Source organism: Leishmania braziliensis, chromosome 36, assembly GCF_000002845.2.
Source record: "Leishmania braziliensis MHOM/BR/75/M2904 complete genome, chromosome 36".
In the NCBI taxonomy this organism is placed as follows: Eukaryota; Euglenozoa; class Kinetoplastea; order Trypanosomatida; family Trypanosomatidae; genus Leishmania; species Leishmania braziliensis.
This window is the reverse complement of record NC_009327.2, coordinates 379,226-392,359: the sequence shown is the minus strand read 5'-3', so window position 1 is coordinate 392,359 and position 13,134 is coordinate 379,226. Positions and strand designations below refer to the sequence as shown.

Here is a 13,134-nt window from a genome sequence, read left to right as displayed (position 1 = left end):
GACAACAAAAGAACGCGATTCTCCTTTAAGCGCGTTCACCAGGGGCTGTACATCATATTCCATTCTAATAAACTAGACGGAGACGCAAACAGTGTTGACGGTGTGTATGGTGTGTGTGTGTGTGTGTGCGATTGCTCACCGATGTGTACATTGTTGGGGCGTCTACCCCCTCCTTTCTCCGTATGTTGCAGCTACGGCGACACCTACTGTGGCGCAGCGACAATGTGAGGACACGGAAACCCAAAAGGTAAAGTGACCTCAACCACGAAAGGAGCAGAAGAGTGTCAGAAAAGAAAAAAAAAAACAACAAAACAGCACCCCTGGCAAGACGGAAATAAATGCGCCGTGATTGCTATGGCGCACCAACAACACATCCACGTCACACACACACACACACACACACACACGACTCCCTCCACCAAGCTCACACGCAGACGGAAATGGACCTGCAGTGGGAGCAGAGCGGTTCACTGCGTACCTCTGCTACGTACTTAGCGCACATACAAGAGCTACACCGCGTCGAATCCAGTGATTCGCGCCCGCCTCGGGTGGTGTCTGAATTTCGGCAGTGAGCACATAATTCGTCGAGTGTCCAGTTGTGCTCAGCGTGCCGGCGCGGCGTACCGTCTTGTACAGCGGGCACCCGTAGATGTTGCTCGCCGGTGGCACTCGGTCACGCACGGGCTTCAACCACAGCATCGGTGCCTGCTCGTAGAGCACCTTGGGCAACGACTCCGCCAACCTCAGCGTAGAAGGGTGAAAGCGAGCACCCTCGATAAACATGCCATGAATGTAGCAACCCACCTCCGGCCGCGCTGTGACCGATGATGGATCTGCGGACATCCACTCAAAGTCGTAGCTGATAGTGTCAATTGAAATGTGCATCGCACGCGCGTGGTTCTGCAGTATACTCGTCAAGAAGGCCTGCGGGAAGAAGAAGCCGGAGATCCAGTACATGTTCGGGTGGCCGTGCAAGTACCAGTCCTGCACCATCGCAAGGCGTCGCGCCAGGTCATCCACCCAGGCACCGAGAGACTTGAGGCTCGGGTATGCCTTTTCGGACCACAGGGCAGGAACCTGGTTGTTGTACAGGGCCAGGTACACTTCCTCTAGCTCCTTGCTCATGACCACCTCGCCGCGGATCGCCATTGGCAGCTGCTCTAGTGTTTGGTGCAGCAGCATCACCAGCCGGTTAAAGCGGATGGCCTCCTGCACCAGGACCGTGTTCATGGAGTCCTCGTACTTTGTCGGATACTTGCGGCGGAACTGATCGAGGTCAAACGGCGCAGCGACCTTGCGCTGGATCGCCTCCCCGAACGTCCTCACCATGTCATCTGGGGTCAACGCAGCTGCCGACGACGACGAGGCACCGTCGCCCCCGCGACCTTGGTCGCCTTGTAGAAGCACGATCGCCTGCAGTGTCTCAAACGTCTCGGTGCGGGCGCAGGTGATGTCCGCATTTTCGTGGAGCCCGAATGTCTCTGGACTGGTGTTCAGTGGCCACGAGGCGACGTAGTCCAGGTACCCTTGCCGGTGCGTGGTAGGGACCGACTGGTACTCCTGCAGCCGCGGGCAAAACAAGTAACCGTCCGCCATGACATCCGGTGTCACAAAGGGTTCCAGTAGTGTGTTGAGGGTGCGGCGATCCCACTCATCTGTGACGCGTCCACCGTAGTGAATGTTGCCGCTCAGCTCCCGGATCACCGTGTAGGGGACCTCGGCGTACTTGTCAAGGAACATTTTCACTTGTGTCACGCAACAGCCCAGATCGCCGCTGGTGAACTCGTACGCAATGTTCCACCCAAGTGGCCCGAACTTGCGACGCTCCTGCACCAGGGCATGAAAGAAGCACAGGGAGAAGAAGAGCTTCTTGAGCTCTGTCGGCTTCTGACAGGATTCCAGAAAGTCGCCTGCGTAGGCGGCGATGGAGCGCGACACGTTTGCCTGCAGTCCCTTCGGCGGCTCATTTGTCATCTTCACACCGCTCTGCAGCACCGCCACCGGGAAATGCGCGTTTGGCATCGACGTCAGCCACAGTCGGAAGTTGGGATGCGTGGTTGGCGTGATGGACTCAACCAGCCGTTCCAGCGTCGGCATCCAGGACGTGGCGAGATGGCAGTTCTGCAACAGAACCCACGAGCCGTTCTCCATCGCCTCCTGCATCATGCGCTCTGCGCGTGGGCCTTGCCCCTGGCCGAGCGATACGTCGTACAGCTTTTTGCCCATGTTCTGCGCGTCGGCAAAGCGCTTCCAGTCGTCATACGGGTCCGCACCTTGCGACAGGATAAAGATGAGCGGCACCGCCGGACTGGAGTCCTTGAAGGATGTGATCAGGTCAAATGGCGGCGGCCGGATAAACTTCTCCCCCATCTCCGCCAAGACAAAGTCCTGCAACCTCTCCATCACCTTGTCGGGCCGTACGCAGCGCAGGAACATCAGGTGTTGCATCGGTGTCAGTTTGTCTGCCCAGTCTGCGGCCATGGGCTGTCGATGAGCGGCAGAGGACATGAAGAGTTCTTTGTAGTACGGCAGGTGGGCGCAAAGATGCCCCTTGAGGCCGCAGAAGGCGCTGAAGTGCTGGCCTAGGTAGCACCACTCGTTCCACGTCGCCGGCGTGATCCAGCTCGGGTCCGGGTTGTCGTTCGCGTCGGCGACGAGCGTGGGGCCCTGCAGCAAAAATCGGAACTCCGCGGGGTCCACCTCCGCCCGCTGGTCCTTGAGTCGCACGCAGAGGTAGAAGGAGAACATAAGCTTGTGCTTCTCAAAGAGGGAGCGGCTCACGTTCTGGTAGAAGCTGTAGGTGAAATACTCCTTCAGGTTCTCTAGGCGCTGCACCAGGTCGTCGGAGCGCCTCGCCTGGTCAATGCTCGCGATGAAGAGCTGCACGAACCACTGAAGGGAGTACTGGTACATGGGGTCGACGTGGGACAGGGTGGAGCAGCAGAAGTAAAGGCACGAGGAGTGATGCGCAATGGGGCGGTACTCCTCGCGGCTAGCCGTGAGCTCCACCTCGGCGGCCTCTGCCTCGGCCACTCGCGTTGTAATTTCCATCGTCTTCTCTTTCGACTCATTCAGGTAGGCAATAAGCTCCACGTCGTCGAGCACCTCGCCCTGCACCTCCTTCAGTTTACACAAGATGCTCTCCTGCGTGTTCACGAGGTCGGCTTTCATTGCAGCGTTCTTCTCAATCAGGTCACTGCGCCGCATTTCTAGCTCCCTGCGCTCCTGTCCAACTACAACGCCGAGAATCTGGTCTTCGAGTCCGTGAGGGGTGATGAAGAAGTTCAGTAGCGTGACGCGCACCATCACCTCCGGGATGTAGTGGGGGTTCGGCAGTTTCGTCGTCATAAAGAACTTGAACTTCGGGTTCCACGGAATCGGCGTGTCGGAGATGCGAATCATCTCTGTCCCACCCTCCACGAAGATGCGTCGTTCTAGCAAAGGGTTGAGGCTGGCGTCGATCTCCTCGCCGACGTTTTCCAGCAGCACCGGCCGCCCAGCACGGATGCAAAACTCGATGCGCTTGATAAGGTCCTTCTGGCTTGGCCGCACCACCTCCAGCGAATCCTGGTACGTTCTCCGGATCCATCGGTTACCCTGGGTCTGAGGGTCGATCAGAAGCGGCCACCGGCGCGCGTTCTTCGCGAAGAGAGCGTTCTCAATCGACAGGGTATCCATTGGAAGCCCTTTCAAGATCCACTTCCGCGTTTCCACCGCGTCCTGCAGCGTGTGGAAGATGGAACACTGCGCGCTATGCAGGATCGAGCGCTGGTCCAGCTCCTTGCCCCACGACTGCAGGAGGTCCTCCCGGTACACGGACGTGAAGGGACCACAGTATGCGATCTGGCCAGCCGCCACGAGCATGTCGCCCATCAGGTACCGGGTTGACTCGTCGATGCGCTCCACCGACTGCATCCAAGCGCGTTTCTCGCCTGCCAAGCCGTCGATAAGCATCGCGGCCCGCTCCAGCCGCAGCGCCGTGCGCTTCACCGTTTGATCCAGTTCCCCCATCTCTCGCTCAGCCTCTTCCTTGCGGTACTGCATATCGGCAAGCCGCGTTTCTACTTCGGCAAGCTGGCCTTCGGCCGCCTTCAGCTTCTGCTGGGCCTCCTGGTTCGCCTGCTGTGCCACCGCCAGCTCCTCTCGCAACGGCGCCACCTTCTTATTCACCTCGTAAAAGCGCACCATTGCGTGTGTCCACTGACACATGGCGGCACAAGCCTGACTGGCACCAGCGATCTTCTTCGGTGTGAAATCGTCGGACCTGACGAGGGGCATGACTGCCTGGATAAGTTTATCCGGAATACTCTCTTTGTCGTACTGGATGAGTCGCTGCAGGAGTTGGTTGGGGTTGTTGAGTAGCTGCTCCTTGGCGGTAGCCCAGAAGTCGGGTTTCTTCTCCTCCATCGGGTTTGCGGCGCGCATCTGGGGCTTGATTTGAAAGAGAATGCAGATGCCCTGCATCGTCATGACAACACCTGCAGTCGGCGCTTTGTAGCCGGACACCTCCGTAATCTGCGACGACTTAAGGTTCTTGAGACTCTCCAGAGCTCGGTCTAGCTCCGGCAGCGCCTCAGCCAGCTGTTCCTGCGCAGCACCCTCGATGGCTGCGCACTCCGCCTGCATTGTCGCCACCGCCTCGCGCTCCCTCTGTGCCTCTTTCTTTGTCTTCTCCGCCTCAGCCGTCTGCACCTCCATTTCGGCGACGAGAGCTTTGATGGACTCGTTTTTCTCCAGCAAGACTGGCTGACTCTGCGACAGAGTCTGCTGCAGTTCGGCCACAGCGTCCTCAGTCTCGCGTAGCTTGGCCAGGCCGTTGACGAAGCGGTCCTTCGTGGTTTGGTTCTTCTCTGTCTGCGTCTCCATGAGCGCGCGGAAAGTGTGGAGGAGCTCGAGGAATGACGTGGGGGTCACATAGTTGTGCCGCTGCGTCTCAGTGAGGAAGCGGGCAGAGACGGCCTCGACGTTCACGTGAACGCGCACGCACACCTCCGTACACACCTCCACCGCTCTCGCCTCCTGCGCCAGCAGCGGCATGGCGGCAAAGTAGTTGTGCGCCACGCTGCTCAGCGCCTGCTGCGGCCACGCCGAGAACCAGTCCACCGTGCAGCAGTTCACAAGCGCCGGAAACATGCGCAGACGGCTGCGGAAGACCTCGCCCAGCGGCGACATGCAGAGAGAGATGTGGAGTTGACTGCGGCAGCTGCGTACAAAACGGGCAAAAATGGTGACCTTGTCCACCGGCAGGCCCTCCGCCACGCAGACTTGGCGCATTGAATTCAGCAGCTCCTCCAGCTCCTGCCCAAAGAAGAGGTTGGGTACCTCACCGGAGTTGAGGAGGTTGTTCACATCCTCGAGCATGGACTCGTGCACAATTTGAGTGTCGGCGAAGAGAAAAAGCACCTGTTTCTTTTGGAGCGCGACGCGCCGCAGCACCCCTTTCAGGTCCTCGTGCCAGGCGTTCATCGTGTACCCCTTCGCCATCTCGACCTGGAACAGCTCGTACTCATTCAGATGGGCTGCAAGGCGGGACAGCGACTGACGGCCAGAGCCGCCGACGCCGAGGAGCAGCGCGTGCCCGTTTGGCTTGCGCAACACACGCGCAATGCGGCAAACGTGCCGCGCGGCATCGGAGAAGATGACCAGGTCCAGCTGACGGCCACCGACGCACTGCTGATTATACTCCTGCAGCTGGTGCTCGAGTACCTTGACCACGGCGTTGAAGTCACTCGCTTCTTGATAGACGCGCTGCTCCGCCTTGGTGCCCATGAAGTCCACAAACATGAGGGCGTTCATGTTGGCCGCCGATGTGGGCAGCTGCTGGTTCTCGACTCCTCCGGCACCGTTGCTAGGTTGACTTGGCAACACCTCGCCCACCGACAGCTTCAGATGCTTCTGCAACTGCTTCCCAAGCAGCTGCTGAAACCACGTCCTGTCCACATCATTCGTCAGGCGGTCTTCGAAGGTTCGCATCTCTTCATGTAGCCACAGTCGCACCAGTGCCGGCACCGTCTTCACTGTAGCGGGTGTCGCGTTCGTAAGTCCGTCCATCACCTTCGCGAGGTCGCGGAGGTTGAAGAGATAGTGTGGACGGGCAGGGGTCGGCTTGAGTTCTTTGACGGCAGTGTTAAAGACCTCGATGGACGCTAGCACGACGGAGGAGAGCTTCATACGCACATCCTCAGCAAAGACGGAGAAGTAGCTCTCCAGCAGGGAGACAAAGATGCGGCGCATGTTGTCGTCCTCAATTTCAGGGAAAGCAATTTGGTGAAAGTGGCGCAGGAAACGCTGCGTGATGAAATGGCGACCGCCGCCGGGTGGGCCCATCGTGCCGGCGAACACCACGTCCACAATCGAGAAGAACTCGCGGGTACGGCAGTCGTACCAGCCGCTGTAGTTCATGAACTGCCGAAGCAGCTCAATTGGCGGCTGTGCGCCATACTGCTCCTTGAGCGGCATATTCATGTCGTCGACGAGGATGATGAACTTGCGGTTCAGTGGTGCACCCCACACCTGCGGTGATGCGCGCTTGCGCACCTCAAACTTCGAGCATATGAGATCCTGCGTCTGATTGGCGGTTGTGCGGGCTGAGAAGGTAAAGAAGATTGGCGTGCATTCCTTTGGCATCTCCTGCATGAGCAGCTGCCGCATCAGGACCGTCTTGCCCGTACCGGTGGGCCCGCAGCATAGAGTGTGGTACGAATGCTCCAGAAGAATTCGATTCACATACTTGTACCGTACCACGTCAGTCGTCAGAACGATGATGTCGGAGAAGTTGCTTTGTGTTACCTGTGCCGTGAACGGCGGCAGTCGCTCCGTCCACGCGACCCAGCCGCGCTCCTCCGGGAGGAATTGGTAATCCTGCAGGTATCCAATCACGGGCAGCTCAACGTTGACGTTGCGCAGCCGCAGCTCGTCGCGCAAAAATTTGTCAAACCGCTCCTGGCTCGGCCGATCGCCAGTGGCGCCGAAGGACCAGACAACCGAGAAGACCAGGAGATGCAGGTGCACCTCGCGCAACAAGTCCAGCTTCTCCTGCGGCACCTCGTATGTGCGCGTTGGGGTGTAGGGCGACATAAAGCAGTCAAATAGGTTGAAGCACGACATCACCAGGTTGGGCCAGGTGGACGGGCTGTACTCGCTCACCTCCGTCTGTACAAAGTGAATGAGCGACGGGAAGAGCTGTTCGCACAGCTCTTGCAACTGCTCCTTGTACGGGTCCATTGTGATGGGAAGTCTGTACTGCTGCCAGCTGCGAATGTAGTTACGCACGCCGATGCACGTGTTCGGCTCCAGGTAAATCATACCGGCCCGTGAGACGGTAGCTGGCGAGGCGACCGCCAAGTCCTCCACCTCGAACCAGCAGTTCATGTAGGGCGTCATCGTGATGATCTCGCCAGAGATGAGGCACAATTTCTTGTTCTCGTCCAGTACCGTGTTCATGGATTCAATCCAGAGCGCGTCGACTGGGCCGTCAAAGATGATCCACTGCCGCGCGTCGCTTGTGTCTCGAGCTGCTAGGCGAAACACCTCGCCAATGATGCCGTCCCGCCACTCCCCAGTTGCCTCGTCAAAACCACCGTACAGCTGGGTCATTGTGATTGATTTGGGGTTCAAGCAGTACGTCTTGACCTCGGCAAACTTGGTGTTCTTCTGCTCCTTTCGCAGGTGTGTCATTGCCGCTTGCAGGACGCGTGTCGCGCACGTCTTGCCGCCCATCGTCGGCCCCACCGCCATCTGGCCATGGCGCAGCACGCTCATCTCGTACATCTGCACGCACTTTTTGAGGAACATCTCCGTCGGCTGCAGGTGCATCGAGGACGCCTTCGCCTCGAGAGTGGTGAAGAGGTCGCCGTAGTTGACTGCGGTGAGCTGGACGCCTGGAAAGAGGTCTGAAATGATGCCGTCGAACAAGAGCAGGTCTTCCTCCAGGAACTTCGGCGCATTCGAGTCCCGCAGCGCACGCAGCAGCAACACGTCCTCGGCCTCATCGGGGTGCTCGCGCTTCATCAGGCCAGCCGCTGAGATGACCGTGTTGACGGCGCGCATGCCAAAGTCGTAGTGATCCTGTGATGAGAGTTGCTCGGAGCTCAGACGAAAGGTTGCCACCATCTTCTGCGCTAGCTTGCGAGAATCAGAGTAGCCGAAGGAGAAGAGGCGAATCTCCGCAATCATGGCGTAGTCCGGCACCATGCACGCCACGGGGCGGAACAGCACCTTCAAGTTATCCGGCAGCTCTGTTCGGCCAGCGTAACCAGGGTTCATGGTGATAAAGACGGAGTAGGAGGGGTCTACAAGGATCTCAGTACCCTCGAAAGGAATGCGGAACTGCCGGGTGCGCGCCGCCTCTTGTAGCGAGGAAACCTGTTGCGCCACAACAGAGAGCACCTCGACGTCGATGCGGTTGAACTCGTCGAAGCACGCCCACGCACCGGCCTGGGCTAGTCCTTTAAAGAACTTGCCCATCGATGCGTACGTCATACCCTCCTGGCAGTTGAACACCACACACTGCTTTCCTACGGCCTTCGCAAGATCCTTCACTGTCTCCGTCTTGCCAGTACCAGCAGGCCCGGCTGGGGCACCGCCGAGGAACATGTGCATCGCTCCGGTCAAGGTCAGGTAGATTCGATCGGTTAAGGGCGTGATTACAAGACGCGTAGTGTTGCCAAGGTACTCGCCGCCATAGCGAAACTGCGCCTCCACCTGACGCAGTAAGCAGTCATTGTTCTCCCAATAACTACGCAGCTGCGAGACCCACTCAAAGGCGTGGACGCTGTCCACCCTCGCCTTGGCGAGCTGCTCAACAATGTCCCTGGCATGCACCTCAATCGTGATAAGGCCGCTCAGGTTCATGCGCTGTAGGCTTGTCAGCGGCTGCCGCACTGTCTCCACCAGTACCATCAAGTTCTCCTGCGCTGTCTCGACGTAGGGGGCGAGCGAGCCGTGCTCTTTCAACGACAATTCGCACTCGTGCGTCCACATAATCTGGTTCACGGCGATCGCCACCTGCCCCGGTGACTGCAGCACAAAATCATGGCGCTGCATGGTGGCCGAGTTCTTCACCCCCGCCTCCAGCTGAACCCGGATCGAAATCTTCATCATGTGCTCAATCTCCGTCAGCCAGTTCTCGACGTATTTGCGCGGCAGCACGGACTGCACAAAAGGGATATACTCGTCCATCTGTGAGTACATGCCGAACATCTCGTTGTCGGCGTTGCGCATATCGATGCGGGCAATGTTCTCGAAGAGTTTGCGGAACTGCGGCTGAAGCTTCTGTGGATCGCGCGCCTCCGACAAGATCGTCAGCAGCTCGTCGTCGGACAAGAAGTAGAAGCGGGCGAAGGAGGCGCGTTTGTTCTCGAGGTACTGGTTCAAGCCTCGCTCCACCACCTCCAGCGTGTCGTTGTTCTCGTTGAGCAGCTCGAGACAGCGCTCCGTTGTGGTGCAGAAATCTAGCGTTCGGTCCACCTCGTGCGCCTTGTTTGTCAGGAACTTCCAATTCTTGTGCACCAGTTGAAAGCGCTTGTACTCGCCCGGAAGCTGGCGCGAGATGTCCTCCGACTGGAAGATGGGCTCGAGATAGAGCCATGACTTTTGGCACCGCAGCCACGCATCCAGTACGTCTTGCACGAGCTTCAGCGAGGTTTCCCAGTTGCCGATCTCGTCCTCGAAAAGCTGCTTGAAGGGCGAGAAGGCGAGGCTCTGCGTCAGTAACATTTGATCGTCCAGCTTCTCCTGCGTCCGATCCACCACATCCTTTGACACCACATAGCATCCCGTCGCCTTGTACGACGTGACACCCATCCGCATGTCAGCCCACCCTGCCTTCATCTTCGCGAGCGACATCTCAATGTGAAACTCGCGCGACGCGATTTCGGAAATGCGCATGAGCACGTTGTTCTGCTGAGTCAAGTTCATGCGAACCACATCGTCGAGACTCTTCAGCGTGAGGCCCGGCTCCACTTCCTGGCCAAGCTCCTTTGACAACTGGCTCCAGTGCCGCTCCTGCATGCCTTCCATGCGCAGATACTTGATCGTCGGCACAAGCGGGCGAAACTGCTTTACATTCTCGCGGGTGCGCTCCGCCACCTGCACCAGCTCCGGGGTCAGCTGCGGGTTGCGAGTGCACGTGTTCATGATGCGAAGAGTGTCACCTACGACCCGCTCCACCTCCTCCGCATCGATGCTCATGAACGCTATCTGGTGCCACTTTTTAAGGGAGGTGTACCAGTTCGCCGAGGTGAGCCAGAGCGCCTCGTACGGCTCGAAGTCTGTGGCGAGCTGGTGCACCGCTGAGTAGTCGGTCTCTTCCATGTGGAAGAGCGACTCGTGGGTGTTGAAGGTGTTTGCTTGGCTGCGTAGCTGACGTATCTTCTCTTGAACCCGCATCACGTCCTCAGCAATCTCAGTCATGCGACTGGCGTTGCGGTGCTCGCTGTACTGATCGACGAGTTTCTGAATTCGGTCGACTTCCTTTTCGAAGAGATCTTGCGCTCGGTTCATGGACGCCAAGAGACGTCGCTTCGTCTCTTCCAGTTCCTCAATGCGTTCGTTGACGGCGCTGTCAAGCTGGCCTGGCCAGGTAATCGCTTTCCACTTCTTGTTGAACTCCTCCTCAGAGAGGGGACGCTGGAAGCTGTCGAGTAGGTCGTGCATCTCCTTCGCCTCCTCGATGGCCGCCTCCAAGTCAACAGCGTGCTCTGGAATAGTCTTGATGAAGTCCTTTGTGGCGACCACCTCCTCCGGTGTCTCGGTCGGCTTGCGCAGCGTTGCGTACAGCTCGCTGTAGCGCTCGCTCACCGTGATCTCCTTACCAAGCGCGCGAGCAGCCACAACGTCCAGCACCTTGGAGGCTCCCATGGCGCACTTTTTGGACAATGCGCGGCGCAGCTCGCCGCAATTCACACGCACAAGGCCCAAGTCTGCGGATACTGGAATACAATTCAGCACCTCCTGCTGCAGTGTAAGAAAGCGCTGCACCTCCGCCTCGACGCCGCGCGTGTGTGGGAAGCCCTCATCAAAAGTAGCCATGTAGGCGTCCAAGTCCAGCTCAATCACTGCCGTAAAGGGGGTGTACGTCTCCTTGTACGCATTCATGGCAACGGCGACGCGGTCAAGCACCACGTTCAGTCGCTGCATCCACGACTCCATCAGCATGCACGACGTGTCGGGTACTTGGAGAAACGCCGTGGCGGAGTCGTAGAGAAAGTCAAAGAGGACGCGTTCAACCGTATGAAGAGTACTGTGCTGTGTCAGGCACCGCTTGAGGAGTCCGTGCAGCGACGACCGGATCGTTTCAACGGAGCAGCTGTAGCTCAAGGACGCAGTAGTCCGTTTCTCTGCATTGCCCTTCTCCTCCTCCGGTACGTCACCTACGTCTGCCATCAGAGCTTGCGCCGCGGCCGTCTGAGCATTGGGCGCCTCCGGTGTAGCCTTCGCGCTGCCATCGTCGTGCGCCGTGCACAGGAGTACGACAGAGAGCAACGGTGGCAGCGGGTACGGCGGAGGCAACAGAAAACCCGCAGTAAGCCGCTGGTCGGCGCCGAACGGGGTCTGTGGAGCGGGATGGACTCCGCGTGTGACCTCGACATCGGCCATTCCACGAATCGTGACTTCGCTGTCCCCGGCGTGCTCGACAAAGCGGGTCAACGCCTCCAGTGAACTCATCAGGTAATGCTGGAGGGCGTCCTGCATGCACAGCTGAATCTGCCCCAGGTATCGCTCCGTGGTGCAACCCGTGTAGGTGTTCACGTCGTAGTGATATAAATGAACCGCGTCCGTGGACGAGAGGGCGCTAAGCGTGCACTTGGCCATGTCAACAGTCGGGGTCAGCCAGTTGTCCCTGGCATGCAAGAAGGAGTCGCGCATCGCAGTCGTCTCCATCTCCTCCAGCTCCATGAGACTCAGCGGCCACTTCATCTTCGCCGTGGAGTAGAGCACGAACGCACACCGAGATAGCAAGGTGTTGTTGGCTTGGTACACGGCCCGCGTAAGGCCTGCAAGCACCGGGGAGGTGCTCCAGAAGCATTTCTGGCGGAATGCCGCCACCGTAGCTGCGAAGCGCTCGGTTCGGTGAGGGGGGACGCCGTAGAGCGGGGCTGGACACCCTGTGTCGCTTGCGAATAACGGCGAGGCCGACAACGTCGCCGACGACGTAACGGAGGGACCCGTCAGTTGTGAAAGGCCACTGCCCTGCGTTATGAAGCGGAAAAGTTCGGCATTCATGACGCGGCTGTACCCAGTGCGCACCTCCTCCAGTAGACCAGCCACGTTTAGGTTCGACTCACTCTCCACAAGCGTCGGCGTACTGAGAGCGGCGTCGCGCACGCATCGGGCAACAAGCGGATCGAGTGTGGTGTACTCGTCTAGAGGGATGGAGTCGACGTACAACTCTGTGCGCAGCACGGCTTCGGCAGCGCTACGGCGATTGTAGGCGGCAGTGAAGCGGTCCGCAAAGTTATCGGGATCTTCGGCAGCGAAACACACGAAAACGCGCGGCAGCGCGAGCAACACGGCGTCCTCTGCACTGCCGTAGGCGTCGGCTTTCTTTGGTATGGCGCTGCGAAAGTCTCTGACGTCGTCCGGCGAAACGTGGTACAGCTGCTTATCCACATCGACCTCTACAACACGCCCTGAGGCCCAGATGCCTCCCCTGTGAGGCTGCCGGTGGTCCAGCTTCCAAAACAGACAAGGGAAACCCGACGGAGCCGCTGCGACACGCGCCGCCCAGTCCGCTGGCGACAGCTCCTCGAAGCGAAAAGCATCATCAAAGGCCTCCAGAGGCAGCCACGCAGCGTAATCTCCGGTCACAACGCAAGGGGCGGTTCCTGCGTTGCCCTTTTCCACACTACTCTCCAGGTTCTCCGTCGCGGTAGAATACTTGACCCGCGTGACTAGCAGTTCGGGGAGCGTAGGACCAGCGTCGATGCGCCGACGCTTGCGCTGGATAAGCTGTGCTCGCGACACCTCACCTCGCACCGAGAAGGTGGGCGCCATCACCTTCGGCTCCAGCTCGGCTGCCACGGTATTCGATGCGCAGGCTGTGGTCTTCCCATCTGTCCTTTGCCAATACGGGCTGACCGCGGTGCTCTGCGTTGTGGACGCCGGGGCACTTTCGGACGCCTGTGGTAGCCG

The 13,134-nt window shown here is 58.9% G+C and overlaps 1 protein-coding gene across 1 annotated transcript; it reads right to left on the bottom strand.

Annotated features, from left to right (window-relative positions):
* Positions 1–483: 483 nt before the first annotated feature.
* LBRM_35_1070 (putative dynein heavy chain) lies at positions 484–12,996 on the bottom strand (the record flags this gene model as incomplete). Its single annotated transcript, XM_001568679.2, has 1 exon — positions 484–12,996. One exon carries the CDS (start codon positions 12,994–12,996, stop codon positions 484–486), a length of 12,513 nt encoding a protein of 4,170 aa, XP_001568729.2.
* Between the last annotated feature and the right edge of the window lie 138 nt (positions 12,997–13,134).